This window comes from Capricornis sumatraensis, chromosome 16 (assembly GCF_032405125.1).
Source record: "Capricornis sumatraensis isolate serow.1 chromosome 16, serow.2, whole genome shotgun sequence".
Taxonomy (NCBI): Eukaryota; Metazoa; Chordata; class Mammalia; order Artiodactyla; family Bovidae; genus Capricornis; species Capricornis sumatraensis.
The window spans coordinates 67,025,994-67,045,944 of NC_091084.1; the positions used below are offsets into that span (position 1 = coordinate 67,025,994).

Genomic DNA, 19,951 nt, shown 5'->3' on the forward strand with positions numbered 1-19,951 from the left:
AGAGATCAAATTGCCAACATCCACTGGATCATAGAAAAAGCAAGAGAGTTCCAGAAAGACATCTACTTCTGCTTTATTAACTACAACAAAGCCTTTGACTGTGTGGATCACAAAAAACTGTGGACAATTCTTCAAGAGATGGGAATACCAGACCACCTGACCTGCCTCTTGAGAAATCGTATGCCGGTTAAGAAGCAACAGTGAGAACCAGACATGGAACAACGAACTTGTTCCAAACAGGGAAAGGAGTATGTCAAGGCTGTATATTGTCACCTTGCTTATTTAATTTATATGCAGAGTACATCATGCGAAATGCTAGGCTGGATGAAGCACAAGCTGGAATCAAGATTGCCAGAGGGGGAAAAAAAAAAAGATTGCCAGAGAAATATCAATAACCTCAGATATGCAGATGACACCACCCTTGTGGCAGAAAGCAAAGAGGAATAAAAGAACCTATTGATGAAAGTGAAAGAGGAGAGTGAAAAAGCTGGTTTGAAACTCAACATTCAAAAAACTAAGATCACGGCATCTGGTCCCATCACTTCATGGCAAGTAGATGGGGAAACAATGGAAACAGAGACAGACTTTATTTTTGAGGGCTCCCAAGTCACTGCAGATGGTGACTGCAGCCATGAAATTAAAACACGTTTGCTCCTTGGAAGAAAAGCCATGACCAATTTAGACAGCATATTCAAAAGCAGAGACATTACTTTGCTGACAAAGGTACGTCTAGTCAAAGCTATGGTTTTTCAAGTAGTCATGTATAGATGTGAGAGTTGGACCATAAAGAAAGCTGAGCGTCGAAGAACTGATGCTCTCGAACTGTGGTGTTAGAGAAGACTCTTGAGAGTCCCTTCTTCCACATTTCTAATGTTTGGAGGCAAATGAACAGCTGTAGGAGAAATTATTTGCCTTCTTTTGTATCATTATCAGCGGTCCGAGGCTTCATTACAACACACTTCCTGGAAAAATGTATGACCTCATACATACTTGAAATTTGCATAAAATATTGGGGGTTTTACAATTCTCTGAAGCCCATGAGATGAGCACCCTAGTCCTCATGGACCCCAGAAGAAAACCCCCAGATGCTAAATGTTTTGGAGCTTTTGTTTGTGTTTTCCATATTTAACAAAGTACTTTGTAATATGGAACTTGCTCAACTTGCCTACATGGCATCACATATTCTCATTACCTTGAACCATTGTTGTTATTTTAAAAATTTTGACCTGATCCACTTTAACCTTTATATTTCCAGCCTAGAGCAGATAATTAAAATGCAGAGACACTGAATCTCAGTATCCTCTGTGGTTTCTCCAGTTCATCTTAAATCTAATGTGGGCATCCCCTCTACAACTTCCCTTACCAGCAGTTTCAGCAACCATGCCCTCCCAGCTCCTCCAAACAGGTATGGTTTATATACAGTAAAATGCACTTGCTTTAGGTGTGGGTTTTAGGGATGTAGTTCTCTAAGTTTTCACAAATGCATAACATTATGTATATGTTGTATACAATAGCCACCACCACTACCATAATCAAGTTGCAGAACAGTCTCACTGCTCCACAACGTTCCCTTGTGACCCTTTGCACTGGTCCTTCTTCCCCAGGCCAGATCCTGGTGTCTACTGAGCTGATTTTGGTCCCTATGGCTTTGCTTCCCTCCTTGTCTTCATCCCTCATGTCTTATAAATGGAGTCATACAGAATGCCCCCTTGGAGCCTGGATTCTTTCTCCTAGCACACTTCTGAGATTCATTCATGTTGAGCCACTTGTGACAGTTGGTAAAGAATCTGCCTGCAGTACAGGAGACCCGGGGTTCAATCCCTGGGTCAGGAAGATCCCCTGGAGCAGGAAATGGCAACTCACTTCAGTATTCTTGCCTGGAGACCTGTATGGACAGAGAACCATATAGCCTGGAAGGCTACAATCCACTGGGTCCCAAGAGTTGGACACGACTGAGTGCCTAAAGCAGCAGCACCTGTTGCTGCATTAAGTGACAGGACACAGTTTCTTTATCCATTTCTCAGTTAATGGATATTTCCAGTTTGGGGTGATGACTTGCATTTTTTTCTTGCTTTTTTTTTTCTGGAGATGGAAGGGGCGGGAGAGTGGACAACGAAAGCGTCATTGATTCTTCCTCCGTCTAAATCCTCTAGGAATTGTCACCAGTGCTGTCTTGGAGCCCCAGCTGCACAGGAGCAGCTGTTCTTTTTGTATTTGGGCTTCTACTTTCACATATACTTTCCTTTTCTGCAAACTGGGGCCCCAAAGTCCCTTGGTCTAGGCAGACAGGATCCAGAGGAAATAAAGCACAGGCTAAAGCTGTGTGCCTACTCCACCTGTGGTTCACCATCAGTTTCCAAATCACCTGAAAGCTTCTCAGAAAAGCAGAATCGCAGGCCCCACCCAATACCTACTGAGTCAGAGTCCCGGTGCATCCGATGCATTTGAAAAGTTTGAGAAGCACTTGTCGTATTCCATGTTGCTACTAAAAATAATACATATATATATATATTTTTTTTTTTTTTTCTTTCATAACACTTGGCCGATTCTTTCAACTCTTCCTTTCCCTCCCTGGAGTAAACTCACTTTGTAGTTAGTTCTGTAAAGAATTCAAGTTTGGGACTTGAGGAAGTGGTGAGCGCTGCATCCTCGGAGGATGGAGGAACAGAAGTGGGAGGAAAAAGAGAAAGAGAAGGCGAGGACCGAGCCTGGACTGTTAGATCCTCGCAGCCAGAGGGGGTTGATGGCGAGCAGCCGCCAGGGCCGGACCCTCCGTGGCCCCTTTGGCGGCCTCTCTGAGTCTGGACACCCGGGGCAGGACGCGGAGGGCGCGCGGCCCTGATGCTCGCGAAAACTTCGCGGAGCGGGGCCGAGCCGGCCGGGCCGAGAGGGCGGGGCGGGCGGGAGGCGGGGCCGCGGGGGCGGGGCCGGCGCGGCGAGGGGCGGGGTCGTCGCCGAGGCCGCGGGGGCAGCGACGGCGCCGGGCGGCAGGAGCGGCGGCCGCGCCATGTGGCTGCTGGGGCCGCTGTGCCTGCTGCTGAGCAGCGCCGCGGGTGAGTCGGGGGGCGTCCGGAGAACTTTCTGCGGGGCGCGGGGCGCGGCGGCGGGGCTGCGATCGTGCCCCCTCCCCTGGCCCGGGCTGCGTCTCCCGGCGCGGGTGTGCACAGAGGGCGGACCCCGGCGCCGGGCTGGCCGGGACCCCGGCGAGGGGCCGCGGCGGGGTGCGCGCCGTCCTATTGTGTGGGCGTGCGCGCCGGCTTGTGCTGTGTGGTGTGTGCACGGGCGGGGCTTTGTGTGCAGTCCGGCTCTGGGGAGCCCGGCAGCTGCCCCGATTGGGCGTAGCTGGAGAGTTCGTGCGTGTGTGTGTGTGTGTGTGTGTTGTGTGTTGTGTAGAAGAAAGGGAGAAGGGTGGGGAGAGGAGAGAACGCTTCCCTGATCCCAGCATCCCAGACGCGGGGGCTGGGTGCTGCGATAGCCCCCCCAGGGCCCCTTTGGGTTCTCTTGTGTGCACCCCCGTGCCTCAGTTTCCTACCTGGTCCGCGGGGCGGGTGGTATCGCCCTTCCCATCCATTCCTCCCTGGGACTGTGTTTGGTTTGGGCAAAGGGAGATGAAGCAGGGCCAGACCTGGGAATTATTCATCTTTCCCACTGATTCTGGGAGCAGGACATTTATTTAAATCATCTGATCACCCCCACTCGCCCTACGGTGGACGCCCTGTCCGGCAAGATGCCCTGGGAGAGGGCACGGGCTTCATCTGCCGCCCTTTGAACCTGGCATTGCCTTTAGCGTGTGCACCCTGAGGTCTTCAGGAGTAGCGTGACGTTCCCTGGAACTTTTCTGCTGATGTGGACACGCTCCAGATTCCAACCCGGAGCTGTTCCCCGGCCCCTGCCCTCTGGTCGCAGCTGTCAGCTGCCCCTCCTAGGGTCGGCAGGCCCTTGACCCCCCCATATTTATTTCTGGGCAGCTGATGCACGGGAAAGTAGATGACAGGGCAGTGTGAACTTTCTTCATCAAGAAGCTGGCTTGCTTGAAGTTGATGCCATCTACATGTCTAATTCATGCTCGATTCTCCCAGATACTTCTAGCTACTTGAGGTGGAAGTATCTTTGGGGGTGTGTTTGTTGGGGAAGTTGAGCTTCACTTAATTCCAGGCTTTCCCTCCCTGCCGGATGTGCACTAGGAAAGACAAACCCTCCTCCTTGTTTCAGAGTCCCTGGTCCTGGCCATCCTGAGAATCTGCTGGGTAGCCTTCCCCCACTCTAAGACCTATGACATCATCCCCACTTCTCCAAGACTCCCGCTTAGATGTCTGTGGGTTTTCTGCGGCTTCCAGGGATGGTGGAATGCTGATGGCTGCTGTGGACTTTTAACCAGGTGTGGGTCAGAGTGTCCTGTTTGTCCTGAACTAAGCCACCCCAGGGAGAGGGTTCCCAGGGGACGTTGGCAGTCACAGGTAGGGAAGAGTGATTATTTGGAGGCTGTTAGAACTGGGAGGTTTCCTGGACATTTCAGACACAAAGACCTGCCTAGATCCATGCTTTCTATTTGCATTGACCCTGTGTGTCCCCTGATAAAACCCAAGTAGGACAGTCCAGAAGCCAGGTCTTGTGCATGTCCTCAGGGAACTGCCTGCGGCCCAGTAGAATCTTTTATTGCATCTCCCAGTTAGTACTGTGTGGCTTTCGTTGAGTCTTCATCGCTGTAAAAATAGCTGTAAAGTTAATTTTGTCTTTCTCTGGTCAGCACTGGTTAATATGTGTGTACGTGTAAAATAGGGCTAAAATAAGTAGAATAGTCAGAGTGGGTTTGAGCAAACTCCAGGAAATAGTGAAAGACAGGGAAATCTGGTATGCTACAATCCATGGGGTTCAAAGAGTTGGACACAACTGAACAACAGTCATAGTGGGGAGGGAAGGATGGGGGTGGTAGTCACCAAACACCTAACTGTCTGTTATCTGTGGTTTCTTGGGCTTGTGTGGTTTTGACTCACCTTTACAATGAGTTACTAGTTTAGAAACCTCTAGGCAGGTTGAAGTGTGTGCATTTTTCCTGTTATATTAAGTATCACCCTTCTAGCAGGGATTCCACTTTGCCCTAACTTGTCACTGGAGAACAGGGGCAGTCATGTCTCCTGAAGCCTGCATGGTAGGTCAGTTTGTAGTGGGCCAAAAACCCTGTCCTTCTGTCCCATATCCTCCACCTCCATCCTCTTTTGGGAAGTTGATCAAACAAGAAAGATGATAAATGCCAGTGCTTTGGCACTTTGGATTTGTTTCTCCCTTTGATTGTTTGTGAAGAAACTCGGGGTCAGAGCGGAGCCTAGTCTGGGTTTCAGGTCTTTGTAGGACTGGAAGGACACTGACACTTCAAGAGCAATCTGGAGGCCTCTATTTTTCAGGAACCTTCTCAGACACCTTTGCATGCGTGTGTATATTTTTTCCTTCCTTTGTTTTTATTGTTTGTGTTAGGGAAGTGAAGCATCGATTTCGACTGTTATTATTTTTTAATGTATCCGGTGAGAAAGGCTCAGGCTGTTTGAGGTCCAGCTTTCTTTGCTGAGGTGGGCTCAGTGGGTTTAAATGTGTGGATGCTGAAGGATGTCTAATGGTGGGCAGGCCTTGTGGGGGTTAGACAGCTCACCTCGTTACTGGTTGACCTTTTAGGAACTCCCTGACCTTTTCTACCTGTCAGTGAAAAGGCTTGATTTCCCCAGTGTGTACCCAGGAGTGTGGGTTTTGACCTTTTCTCCTGGAGTGATCTGCTTAGTGATGTGAGCAGGTGGGTTTTATTATTATTATTATTATTTTTAAATGAGCTGAGGGGCTTCATGCAGCCTAAGCCAGTCGATGAGGCTGTGTGCAGCAAGTACAAATAAACACACCTTGTTGCTTTTCGTCTTCAAAGAGATGGATGAAGGCTCCCTGCTGGGGTGCGAGGTGTTTTTTCCTGACAGTCCACTTAGGCCTTTACATTTGTGGTAAGTGACGGAAAGGCACGGGATGTGAGCCAGGAGCAGAGGGAGGGCCTCCAGGACTGGTCTAGGTGCCTCGTTGTCAAGGTCATCAGAAGAACTTGAAAGTGGGTTTGTATCGTCTTCTTTGTGAAAGGGTTTAGAGAACTGGGAATTAGGAGAGTTTCTAATCAAATAATCTCCTACGAAAGTCATGGCCTTTTCAATCTTCCCCTTTTTCATGGGCAAGGAGAGAAGAGGGAGCCCAGTATCTGTGGACCATCATCTCCTACATGTGAGATGCTTTGCTCACCCTTGAAACACATGATTCCATTGAGTTTTTCCAATGATATTGTGTGACAGGAAGTCATTTTGTGGTCCGTGAAAGATTATCCGTACCCAGGGTGCCAGATTCTGACTCGAGTTTCTCTCTAGGCCCCCAGTCTGGGCTTTCCGCCCTATTTCCGGGCATCCTTCCATGCCATTCCCCCTACGTGCTTTTGTAAATTAACAATCCATGAGTTTGTTTCCATAAACAGCCCCCCTTCCCAAATCTGTTCACTTTGCAGTCACAGCAGTTGGTATTTGTGGTAAATACATAAAAATAAATCCCAGTCCTTGAGTAAAGATAGAACTTTCAAAATAGCATCCGTATTTTTTGCTCTGTGCATGGGAGAGGCATGTCTGGCAGGGAGATACCACTGGACATGGTTCCATTTCTTGACCCGAGGTGTAGTTACATGGGGGTTTGTTTTCATTCATTAAATTCTATATTTACCTTTTCCCCCTTTTCTTACATGTTTATGGTATTTTACAATTAAAAAATGAAAGACAACTCAGAGTGATGGGACTGGTTTTAGCTATGAGAGAGCCCTGGGGGAAAATCTATTTTTGGTTGTGGAGTTATCTTGTTTGTTCTTTTTCCCTCTTTCTCTCTTTGGAATATTTTGGAAATGCATGGGCCATCCTAACTGTGCAGCTATTCTTGCCTCTGCATCTACCTAATAATTGAGGAGGTTTTTAAACATGGCTGCTCCATGCTTTTATTGCAATTGTTGTGAAAGAATCTACTCTTCGGGTCTTCAGGAGTGCCCTTAAAATGTCTGCTGGGAGAAGAGCCAGGTACTCTGAGGATACAGGATTTGCCTGTCATATGTATTTGATGTTTGATATTGCTCACAGGGTAAGTAAACTTTTGATGGCTTAGCTGGTAAAGAATCCGACTGCCGTGCAGGAGACCCAGGTTCGGCCCCTGGGTTGGGAAGATCCCCTGGAGAAGGGAATGGGTACCCACTTCAGTGTTCTTGCCTGGAGAATCCCATAGACAGAGGAACCTGGTGGGCTACAGTCCATGGGGTTGCAAAGAGTTGGACATGACTGAGCAACCAAGCACACACACACGTACACACACACACACACACAGGATAAGTGGACTTGTGTGACGAGGTAACTGCCCGGTCAGGGGGGTGGCAAATATTTATTTCAGATAGGATGGTTAGGGGTTCTGGAGATGGCTGCAGGGATGCGGTTTATCTGGGGAAGGAAGCATCTCTCAGCCTTGGTGCTGTTGACGTTGGGACTGGGGAGTTCTTTGTTGTGAGAGGGCAGTCCTTTGCGTTGTAGGTTGTTTAGCAGCCCCACTGGTCCTTGGTGCCAGAAGCAGTCTCCTTCTCCCTGCCTCCCTGAGTTGTGACGACCAACAATGTCTCTAGCTGTTCCCACATTTCCCTTGAGGGCAAAATCAGCCCAGCTTGAGCACCCCAGTTGCAAACCCTGGGTCTGGTGTGAGCATTCCCCACCTTGCCATACATCTGGAGCATTCTTACTGCTCATCCTAAAAGTGTCTCCCAGATACAGTGATTCAGAGTGGTATTCTCCTCCCAAGGGTCTCTTCATCATCAGGTTTCTGCTTTCTGTTTCTGCAGCCCCACAAGTTCAATGTGAAAATAGGTTTTATCTAGAGATAGCCTCAGCCTTTCGCTCCTGCTTCTTGCTCTTGTGTGATAGTGAAAGCAAGTGAAGCTGGGGATTGTGGATTTCATTCCTTTGGGAGAGACAGGCTGAGGAAGCAAGTAAAAGGCAGGTGGTGGGTGACACCAGAGCCACTTGGTTCCCTGAAAACCTTTTAAACTTGGGAGGTTCACTATCCCTGTGAGCTAGAGGAGAAGAACCCTGAAAGTTTGCCTTGGGAGCTGTGTGTTGAAATCTCACCCTGGAAGTCCCCCTGCCTCCACCCCACAGAGCTGTCATTGTTTCTCTCGGTTCCCCTTCCCTCCCCATGGTTCCTTCCCCCTTCCCATCAAAAGCTTTTACAACTGGAGTTCCTTCTTTAGGTGGGTGGGGGGGATCGTCTGTACTAGCAGCCAGTGAGCTTTGGAGAAATTTGCATCTTGTACTTTCTTCTCTGAAGTCCTTTGAACGTTAAGCTCTGCGTCACTTAGTAACTCTTGTGTTCCTGTAAGACACTTTGCCTCCCAGCTGTCCGGCTCCTTTGTTCAGTGGTGGCCAGCCTTCCTTGAGTTTTTAGCTTCCTCCTCTCTTCAGAAGACCAGCATCGATGTGCAGTGTCTGCCGCTGTCTTCTTCTGTGTGTGAGTTCTCAGGGAGAAGGGAGCCACCAAGAGAGCAGCGCTGGGTTTGGAAGGGGAGAAGGGTCCCTTATCTTCCGTCAGACACATGAGCCTCAAATCACACCCTCTCCCCAAAGGCTTCTTCAGGCGGGAGCCCTGGCTTCCTGAGCCTGTTTTCTTCCCTTTTGTCTCTGGGTAACTTGAAAACTCTTCTCGAAGCTTTATAGTATGTCCCCTACATGGGAATGGGTTCCATTCCAAGAGGGCATTTGTAAGTCCGATTTGTTCATAAGTTCAACGAAGTTAGCCTATGTACCCAACTAACAGAATCGGCTATGTAATACTGTTCTGTAATACATTTATAATACTTTTCACACAAATAATACATAAAAAACAAGCACACAAAAATAAACATTTTTAATCTTACAATACAGTGCCTTGAAAGGTGTAGTGTTAGTCTCAGTCCTGTCCGACTCTTTGTGACCCCCATGGATTGCAGCCCTCCAGGCTCCTCTGTCCATGGCATTCTCCAGGCAAGAATACTGGAGTGGGTAGCTAAACCCATCTGCAGGAGATCTTCCTGACCTATACAGGGGCTGACGTCCAATGGAGAGGCAAGAAGAGTTACTCACTGGAGGAGAGAGGCAGGTGGAAGATGGTAGAGCTGAAGGATTGTCAGCAATAGGAGACGGAAGCAAGCCGCAATTTCACTCACAACTAACATTGATGGCACAGGTCCTGGTTCCTTGTTGGAACTTGATGCACAATTGCATCTTTGAAAGTTTGCAACTTGAAAGTTTGTGTGTAGGGGACTTACTGTCTTTGACTGTTCACTAGTGTGGTACCGGCTCTGTGCTCTAGGGTGGGCAGAGCTGTGTAGAACTTGTTCTTCACCCTTGAAGACTTGAATAATCCAGTGATGGAAATGGGGTTGTTTACCTCTGTCATGATCTGGGAAGGGCAGAGGCACTCCTCCGGCAAGTGGGGTTTTGGAGGCGTTGCGTTCCTAAATATGGGGTATACTGATGGATCTATGACCTTCATGAGAACACAGCTGTGTGGATGTCACAAGGCTTTGGCAAACCTGTATATACAGTCATTGGGAATATTTAATGGATGAGTCATTCTTTTCTTAAAATTTTTATTTTTATACAACTTTTAAAGGTTACTTTTCATTTGCAGTTATTATAAAATATTGACTATATATATTATACAGTACATCCTTGTACACCCACTTACACCCACTGCCCCACTGGTGACCACGAGTTTGTTCTCTACCCCTTTGAGTCAGCTTCGTGTATGTTATATTCACTAGTTGTGGTATTGTTTAGATCCACATATAAGTGATATAATATAGTATTTCTCTCTGTTTGACTTATTTCACTAAACATAATGCCCTCCAAGTTGGATGGGTCATTCTTGATAAGGTTTCAGAGGTGATGGCGCATGTCCTAGCTTGCTTCTTTAGCTATCCAGATAAAATTTTGGGGTAAATCTATTGGTATTCTAAGGTTCTTGTAACTCTAGGCTTATGAGATTCTAATGAGACATTTCTTCTGGGGCTGTAGGCAGTAATCTTCTTTATCTTGTCATACTTCTTACAGACACATATATGCTAAAGTAAAGTGAAAGTGAAATCGCTCAGCTGTGCCGACTCTTTGCAACCCCATGGACTATACAGTCCATGGCGTTCTCCAGGCCAGAATACTGGAGTAAATAGCCTATCCCTTCTCCAGTGGATCTTCCTGACCCAGGAATCGAACTGGGATCTCCTGCATTGCAGGCTAGCACATACATATATATGATAAATATGTATAATTATATTATACAAATAAATATGTATATTTATATATGTATAATCTGCATATCTTGGTGTATATAAACACATATCTTAGTGTATGTGTATATATATATGTCTTTATATATACATTCACACACATACATGTATATGTGTGTGTATATATTTATATATATCCTACCTTTTTTAGTCTCTAATCCTACTAGACTTTAAAGTCATTAATGGCTAGAATCATATGTTAAATGTGTATGTCATATTTGTCATTTCTTTTGTGGAGTCTAGGAGCATAATAATGGCTGCCAATCACTGGAGGTTTCTCTACCTGGCAGGATGCCAAAACTGCACATGTATCATTTCATTATAATCTTCCTGAATTAAAAACATTATCAAAATAATACCTTGAATATATGCTTATTATAAAAATTTCAAGCACAGTAGAAGTCATTATAGTAAAACATTAACATCTTTCTTTATCCTCTGTTTATGTTTCTTATTTCCTTTCAAAGTTACTATTAACTGGTATATCAATTTAGTCCTTGTGGATTTATACACACACATGCATGTGCCCATAGAGTTTATGAGCTCATAATTGTCTATATTTGTTTTTTGACTTGCTTTTTGAAAATGTTGTATTTTATCAATTCTAATTTGAGATATATGCATTGGGCACACTTGCCTCCTGTCGTTTAGACATTCCATTTATTCCCAAGCACTTGGTATTTTCATTCACCTTCACGTGCCGTTCACCTTCTCAGTTTGTAAATGGCACTCTTTTTGCCTCTATCTTAGAAACAAAATGTGATATATCTTCAAGCACCTGACTTTAAAGTGCTTGGCTCATACTTTGCAAGAAAATATGGAACTAGACTTCCCTGGTGGTACAGTGGATAAGAATCTGCCTGCCAGTGCAGGGGAGACGGATTCAGTCCCTGGTCTGGGAAGATTCCACATGCCGCAGAGCAATTAAGCACATGTGCCACAACTGCCGAGCCCGAACGCCTAAGAGCTCACAGACCATAGCTACCGAGCCCGCATGCGTAAGAGCTCACGGGCCACCGCTACCGAGTCTGCACGCCTAAGAGCTCACAGACCATAGCTACCGAGCCCGCACGCCTAAGAGCTCACGGGCCACGGCTACCGAGCCCGCACGCTTAAGAGCTCACGGGCCACGGCTACCGAGCCCGCACACCTAAGAGCTCACAGGCTACAACTACCGAGCCCACATGTTGTAACTACTGAAGCCCGCGGGCCTAGAGCCTGTGTTCCACAGGAAGACAGCCACCATGAGAAGCTGGTGCACTGCAATGAAGAGTAGCCCTTGCTTGCTGCAGCTGGAGAAAGCCCGTGCATAGCAAAGACGACCCAGGACAACCCAAAATAAATAATTAACTAACTAAGAAAATATGGAATTGTAGTCATTCTCCAGTGACAGATACTTGCTTCACTATTTTCATATTTATGTAGTTTCCTTGCCTTTTGTATACACAATAATTTTTCATTTCATTGCAAAATTTTAGTGTCGTATTTTAAAAGACTTTTAAAATAGCAGGTAAATTCAGCCTCTGCATTTCCAACAATACACAGTACTGGATGGAAATGATGACACACGTTAGCACCTGTGACCAAGTTCTCCCAGGCCCTGAGAGTGACCAGCAGATCACAGCTTCTGTTTATTCTGTGCTCTCGTAAGGTGTTGTTGGCTATTGGGCACCTCTTGAGTTCAGAGATGTTACAGTATTAAAGGTAAATTAGGCACATCCTCATTTCAGAGATGTTCCAGTACCAAAGGTATGTGTCTTCTTGGCCATCTTTCTTTTCGTTTTTCTGTCACTATGCATTCTTTTAACAGCTTTAAAAACATGTGGCGTATGTCAGTACCGTGATTTTTTTTCATGTGTCTGCTGATGAATCCTATTTCACTTTTACAGCATTCATTTAGGTAGACCGTATGCTTTGCCATTGTAGAGATGGGGGAACTAGAAGACTAAAGAAATTGCCCAACCTTGCAGCCAGTAAGAGGTGGCTTCAGGTTTCACATGTAGATCTGCCCAGCTAAAACCTGTGCTCTTGACTGCTGTCTCTACTGCACTGGCATTGAGTAGACATTCAAATCCATGTGTGTTGGAAGAAGGAGGTGTACTTCTAGATGGTGCTAGAGAGTTCTGTCATTGGTTAGTGGTCAGTATTGATTCCTTGCTTAGTATGTTAGATAGAATAATCTGTCGGAGAGCCATTGGTCAGGGGACAACTCAAGTTGTTTTTATTCAAGTGGCCTGTTCTCAGCAGATTGAAATTGACATTTTGCTCGTCCCCCCTGTGGAGGACTTGTTGTTATAGGCATTTAAAGTGGCTTTTGTAGAGGTTTTCTTTATTAAAAGAAACAATAGCAACAATAAACAAATTATTTCAGCCCCATGAGACTTGCGTTTGAATGTATGCATGATGGAGATGTTTTCCCCCCTTTGATGGAAATATTTTGTTGGAATACCAACCAAAAGGAATTTCTTTTTGGTCAGGACTTCCTTCAAGTAGCGGTGGCTGCCAAAGAGAAGTGCCCACTGTTTATAAAAATCTAAAAATAGATTTTTAAGACAAAAATATAGTCCTGATTATAATGCCTCATATAAAAAGAAAACTTTAAGTTTGGTCTTTCTCACTCTGAGGTTAAGCTGGTATGGTTCAAATATGGGAGAACTTTTTCCAAACTAGTCATTGGTGTTGTATGTTGTGGGAGGTGAAATGTCAGTGTATCGCACCAGAAGGAAATCATAGCTGGAAAGAATTTGCCCCATTTTGTTACCTCAAACCAGGGGCTTTTATGGGCAGTAGGTCCTATCTTGTGAGGAAGTTACACTGCAGGTCTGAAAGGCGTTAATAACTACAGGCAGACCATAGTAAACTTCAGGATTCCAAGCCCTCACTCCTAAGTTCTCTCCTGAAGCCTGTCTCTCTTTTTAATGAGTCTTTGTGCCACTAGGGGACTGTAAACTGGGTGAATTTGCAGGTGCTCAAGTCCGGCTGTGGTTTTTGACAGGCAACATGGTGAGACTGAAGACCAGGGTTGTCTCTGGCCTTGGAGGGAGGCTGCTGAGAGGGGGGATGGCCAGTTAGCTGCCTCTGGAACTGGGTGCTGGAGGGGCATGGCCCATATGAATAACTCGATTTAGAAGACGTGCCGACCCAAGGTGCCAGCGTTCCGTGTGGGACACTCGTGTGTCTGTTGGCAGAGAGAAATGCAAACATAAAAGGTGTGTAATTTTATTGCATTAAAAATCTGTTCTCGTTATTATAAGGCCCAGTGAGGTTAGCTTTGGGGGTATCACAAGTGTGCTGTCTTTGATGGCCTTACTGGAACATTTTTCTTCAGCTTCTGCCTTGAATCAGGGCAGTGTTCTCTAGGAGAACTAATTGGACATGGCTGAGAAGTGAGCCCTCGTGACACTTGTAGCTCAGTTGAAAAAGAAACCTTCTCAATTGGTTTGGAAAGTGCTAAATTTAGCTTTGTTTTTATTATAAAAATAAAGATGGGGGAGTTTGGGGACGATGGAAGAGTGATTAGTTGCAGGGGGTGTTTCATTAGTAAAAATTTCATCAGAAAAAAATCCAAAGCTGTAAAAAATGGTTGATGCTAAGAGAAACCCGAACAGAACTGAATGGGGGCTTCAAAAGCAGATTTTATAAAATTTGATTAAAAGGCATGATAGGAGGGAGCTCAGCTGGCAGGGGTGTGGCATGGCAGGACTGTAAAGAGCGGATGGTAAGTGCTGTAGAAGAGAAAGGCTCATCAAGAATAATCTACAGTAATTAAAGATTGAACTAACCTTGTAAATGTTGCAGAGAAGCGATAAACATCTGTGGAACCTATGAAAGGCAGCAGCAACGTAGTAGGGGAAGATTTAGCATGCCCAGAGTTCATCTGTGTTGCCCAAGCTGATGATAATGACAATCCAGGAAAAGCTAACAGATGTCAAAAATATACTAAGGGTGCTTGATTTTTTGAATAAGAAACATACCAGAGAAATTGGGAGTTGGACTGTATATTCAAGGAAAGGAACATTGTCCATCACTGAGGGGGCCATCTCAGGACCTTTTAAAAGTACCCAGAAAGTGTAATTTAGCAATAATCCTGAGCAGAAGAAAGAACTCTCCCATTCTTGTGTGATTCGAATTCCGTGAGGCAGGATGGGGTCATGCATGTTTCTTTAGTGTCCATCTTATTTGCTGTTATAATCCAGCGCCTGAGTCAGGGCTTGGCTTAGCGTGAGTCACACAATAGGATCTCCTGTAAGTTACCTGGAAGGCACGGAGGTGATCGCTCAAGATAAGCGACTGTGACTTTGAAGAGGAGAAGCAGTTGAGGGAAGGAGGAAATTGAGATGTTGCCCTTTGGTGATGCATTGTTTCTGCTCTAGACTTTGAAACAGTCTCATTAGGCATCAAAGACCTGCAGAGATCTTGATACTAGAGACGCCTGTGGCTTAAAAGAAAATGGCAAAAAGAAAGAGCGCTTGTAGAGGAAAATGGACTGTAGCAGTTTTAAAGTCCTGTGATAAATTAGACAAGTCTAGCATGTGGCATATAAAAAGGGTCTCTGACAGGTGAATGAAAACTGCTGTGCCTCTTAATTCCACTTGAAGGGAGTTTACACAGTTTACTTAACCAATATGAGAAGTTACTGGGAGGAAAGAGTTGAAAACAGTTCCGTCTCATGAAATATCAGTATTAAAAACGTTAAATAATAAGAAACTTAAGGTTATCTTCTGGCCTAATCTAAAAGGAAGTAAAACTTGCTACTGAGACAACACAAATGATTCGAGGAAGGAAGCGCATCAATCAATATAATCTTAGAGGAAAGTGGAGGATGATAGAAATACATCAATTACAAGACCAAGTGTACAGCAAAATGTCAGTAACTCTTGTGAAAAAAATCACCCAGCTATTCTTCATAGGAGATGTAGTAAACTTCAAGAGACATAGAGTGGGAGTTAGGGAAATAAAATCCTATATGCCAAGACTTCTTTTGCAGTATCAGATAAGTAATTGTGTGGGCCTTGGAAAGCATCGCTACGAACAAAGCTAGTGGAGGTGATGGAATTCCAGTTGAGCAATTTCAAATCCTGAAAGATGATGCTGTGAAAGTGCTGCACTCAATATGCCAGCAAATTTGGGAAACTCAGCAGTGGCCACAGGACTGGGAAAGGTCAGTTTTCATTCCAATCCCAACGAAAGGCAATGCCAAAGAGTGCTCAAACTACCGCACAATTGCACTCATCTCACACGCTAGTAAAGTAATGCTCAAAATTCTCCAAGCCAGGCTTCAGCAATATGTGAACCATGAACTCCCTGATGTTCAAGCTGATTTTAGAAAAGGCAGAGGAACCAGAGATAATTGCCAACATCCGCTGGATCATGGGAAAAGCAAGAGAGTTCCAGAAAACCATCTATTTCTGCTTTATTGACTATGCCAAAGCCTTTGACTGTGTGGATCACAATAAACTGTGAAAATTCTTCAAGAGATGGGAATATCAGACCACCTGACCTGCCTCTTGAGAAATCTGTATGCAGGTCAGGAAGCAGCAGTTAGAACTGGACATGGAACAACAGACTGGTTCCAAATAGGAAAAGGAGTGCGTCAAGGCTGTATATTGTCACCCTGCTTATTTAACTTCTATGCAGAGTACATCATGAGAAACACTGGACTGGAAGAAACACAAGCTGGAATCAAGATTGCCAGGGGAAATATCAAAGGCCTTCTCTGCATCTATTGAGATAATCATATGGTTTTTATTTTTCAATTTGTTAATGTGGTGAATTACATTGATTGATTTGCGGATATTGAAGAATCCTTGCATCCCTGGGATAAAGCCCACTTGGTCATGGTGTATGATCTTTTTAATATGTTGTTGGATTCTGATTGCTAGAATTTTGTTGAGGATTTTTGCATCTATGTTCATCAGTGATATTGGCCTGTAGTTTTCTTTTTTTGTGACATCTTTGTCAGGTTTTGGTATTAGGGTGATGGTGGCCTCATAGAATGAGTTTGGAAGTTTACCTTCCTCTGCAATTTTCTGGAAGAGTTTGAGTAGGATAGGTGTTAGCTCTTCTCGAAATTTTTGGTAGAATTCAGCTGTGAAGCCGTCTGGACCTGGGCTTTTGTTTGCTGGAAGATTTCTGATTACAGTTTCAATTTCCGTGCTGGTGATGGGTCTGTTAAGATTTTCTATTTCTTCCTGGTTCAGTTTTGGAAAATTGTACTTTTCTAAGAATTTGTCCATTTCTTCCACATTGTCCAGTTTATTGGCATACAACTGCTGATAGTAGTCTCTTATGATCTTTTGTATTTCTGTGTCGTCTGTTGTGATCTCTCCATTTTCATTTCTAATTTTATTGATTTGATTTTTCTCTCTTTGCTTCTTGATGAGTCTGGCTAGTGGTTTGTCAATTTTATTTATCCTTTCAAAGAACCAGCTTTTGGCCTTGTTGATTTTTGCTATGGTCTCTTTTGTTTCTTTAGCATTTATTTCTGCCCTAATTTTTATCAATAACCTCAGATATGCAGATGACACCACCCTTATGGCAGAAAGTGAAGAGGAACTAATAAGCCTCTGGATGAAAGTGAAAAAGGAGAGTGAAAAAGTTGGCCTAAAGCTCAACATTCAGAAAAAGAAGATCATGGCATCTGGTCCCATCACTTCATGGGAAATAGATGGGGAAACAGTGGAAACAGTGTCAGACTCTATTTTTTTGGGCTCCAATATCACTGCAGATGGTGACTGCAGCCATGAAATTAAAAGACGCTTACTCCTTGGAAGAAAAATTATGACCAACCTAGATAGCATATTCAAAAGCAGAGACATTGCATTGCCGACTAAGATCCATCTAGTCAAGGCTATGGTTTTTCCAGTGGTCATGTATGGATGTGAGAGTTGGACTGTGAAGAAGGCTGAGCGCCAAAGAATTGATGCTTTTGAATGGTGGTGTTGGAGAAGACTCTTGAGAGTCCCTTGGGCTGCAAGGAGATCCAACCAGTCCATTCTGAAGGAGATCAGCCCTGGGATTTCTTTGGAAGGAATGATGCTGAAGCTGAAACTCCAGTACTTTGGCCATCTCATGCGAAGAGTTGACTCATTGGAAAAGACTCTGATGTTGGGAGGGATTGGGGGCAGGAGGAGAAGGGGATGACAGAGGATGAGATGGCTGGATGGCATCACGGACTTGATGGACGTGAGTCTGAGTGAACTCCGGGAGTTGGTGATGGACAGGGAGTCCTGGCGTGCTGCAATTCATGGGGTCGCAAAGAGTCAGACACGACTGAGCGACTGAACTGAACTGGAGCAGTAAGATAGATAAACAGGGATACTGCAAATGGCAAAGGTTTCATTAAACAACAAGTATCTGATAATCGCATGTAAACAGACATGAAGAATTAGAGATATATTTAAAGAATTTTGAAGCTTCTTGGGTAAAATTAGCGAGTGCTTGCCAAATTTTGGAAGGTTAAAATATTTACAGAGTACCTAATGTTAACATTTCAAAGAAAAGGTCTGTGGAAATAGTGGTGTGTTAGTCAGTGGTGTCCGACTCTTTGCGACCCCGTGGACTGTAGCCCACCAGGCTCCTCTGTCCATGGGATTCTCCAGGCAAGAATACTGGAGTGGGTAGTCATTTGCTTCTCCAGGGGATTTTCTTGACCCAGGGATCAGACCTGGTCTCGTACATTGCAGGCAGATTCTTTACCATCTGAGCCACCAAAATGTGCTGGAGACTCGATGATGGGTGTCTGCAGTGAGGAGCGGTGGGTGAGACAAGCGGCCTCCTCGGGACACCCCTAGGGTGTCTTTTCTCCACACAGCTGCTCCCTGGGTTTTTGGAAGTGTTTGGTTTCGGAAGCTTTGGGGATAAAATCCTCCCTGCTAATGAGATGAGAAGGTTGATTAAGCTTCGACTTGGGCTAAATCTGGCACCAGTGTCTGTGGGTGGGAATTTACAAGAGCAGTTTAAGGCCTGCCATATGGATAGAAAAGGAGGCTGTGCAAAAGTGATTGAAAAGAAAAGGCTATTTTTGCTTTTATATCTTAGAAAGCATTGATATTATTTAAATTATTAGAAACCATTTTCCTGGTCGAGTATTGTGTATTTTCTCCTTAAAATGGTAGTATTATCATGGGATTATGGTGTAAGAGCTTTGTTACTCACAATGTGGGTTTCCAGGCCAACAGCATCAGCATCACCTGAATCAGAACCTGCATTTTAAGAAGATCCTTGAGCGATTCTGACTTGAATTAAAGTTTGAGATGCACTGATGTGGTCAGTAAGAATACAGGCTTTCATATAAACCAGCCTGGGTTGAAATCCCAACTCACTGCCTCAGGTTTGGCCAGGTTTCTTCAACTTTTTCCTGCCCACTGTGTCTTCATCTGTAAATAGGGATAATAAGGGACACCACCCTTATGGTGGAAAGTGAAGAGGAACTAAAGAGTCTCTTAATGAAAGTGAAAGAGGAGAGTGAAAAAGTTGGCTTAAAACTCAACATTCAGAGAACGAAGATCATGGCATCCAGTGCCATCACTTCATGGCAAATAGATGGGGAAACAGTGGAAGCAGTGGCTGACTTTATTTTTCTGGGCTCCAAAATCACTGCAGATGGTGACTACAGCCATGAAATTAAAAGACACTTACTCCTTGGAAGGAAAGTTATGACCAACCTAGACAGCATATTAAAAAGGAGAGACATCACTTTGTCAACAAAGGTCCGTCTAGTCAAGGCTGTGGTTTTTCCAGTGGTCATGTACGGATGTGAAAGTTGGACTATAAAGAAAGCTGAGCCCGAAGAACTGATGTTTCTGAATTGTGGTTTTGGAGAAGACTCTTGAGAGTCCCTTGGACTGCAAGGAGATCCAACCAGTCCATTCTAAAGGAGATCAGTCCTGGGTGTTCATTGGAAGGACTGATGTTGAAGCTGAAACTCCAGTACTTTGGCCACTTGATGTGAAGACCTGACTCATTGGAAAAGACCCTGATGCTGGGAAGGATTGAGGGCAAGAGGAGAAGGGGACGACAGAGGATGAGATGGTTATGACATCACCGACTCAGTGGACATGGGTTTGGGTGAACTCCGGGAGTTGTTGATGGACAGGGAGGCCTGTTGTGCTGAGGTTCAAGGGGTCGCAAAGAGGTGGACACGACTGAGCGACTGAGCTGAATTGAACTGAATGAACCTTCCCAAGTAGAAATATTTTAATTGAGATAATACATGGGAGGCACTTAGCTTTTATTATTGCTCACTAATATAACTAAATGTTATTTAAATAATTATCCAGGTTTATTGTTAAAATTTGGACAAGAATTTAGAAAAACATACCTTATAGTTCTATGACCTAAAGACTGTTAATACATTGGTTTATTTTCTTTGATTTTTATGTAGTTTTAATCATATGGAGAATATAATTTCATATCTGGCTTTTTCCACTTGTGAATATAGCATTGGCATTTTTCCTCGCTAAACTGATGTAGAAGAACAAATGGCCTAACATCCCAGACTGGCTGGGTGGATTCTTTTGATGTTGGCTATAAAAATTCTCTAAACCAATCAAACCGGCAGTGTGCTTTTTCGCAGCTTGTTTCCTTGTC

General features: G+C 44.6%; 1 protein-coding gene across 1 annotated transcript in view; it reads left to right on the top strand.

Moving 5' to 3' along the window:
- The first annotated feature begins 2,986 nt into the window (after positions 1-2,986).
- LDLRAD3 (low density lipoprotein receptor class A domain containing 3) overlaps positions 2,987-19,951 on the top strand; it is a 276,816-nt gene continuing 259,851 nt past the window's right edge. Inside the window, exon 1 of the mRNA XM_068989210.1 lies at positions 2,987-3,053. Within this exon, the coding sequence (XP_068845311.1) occupies positions 3,008-3,053 (46 nt within the window). The 5' untranslated portion in view covers positions 2,987-3,007. The remainder of the gene's footprint in view (positions 3,054-19,951) is intronic.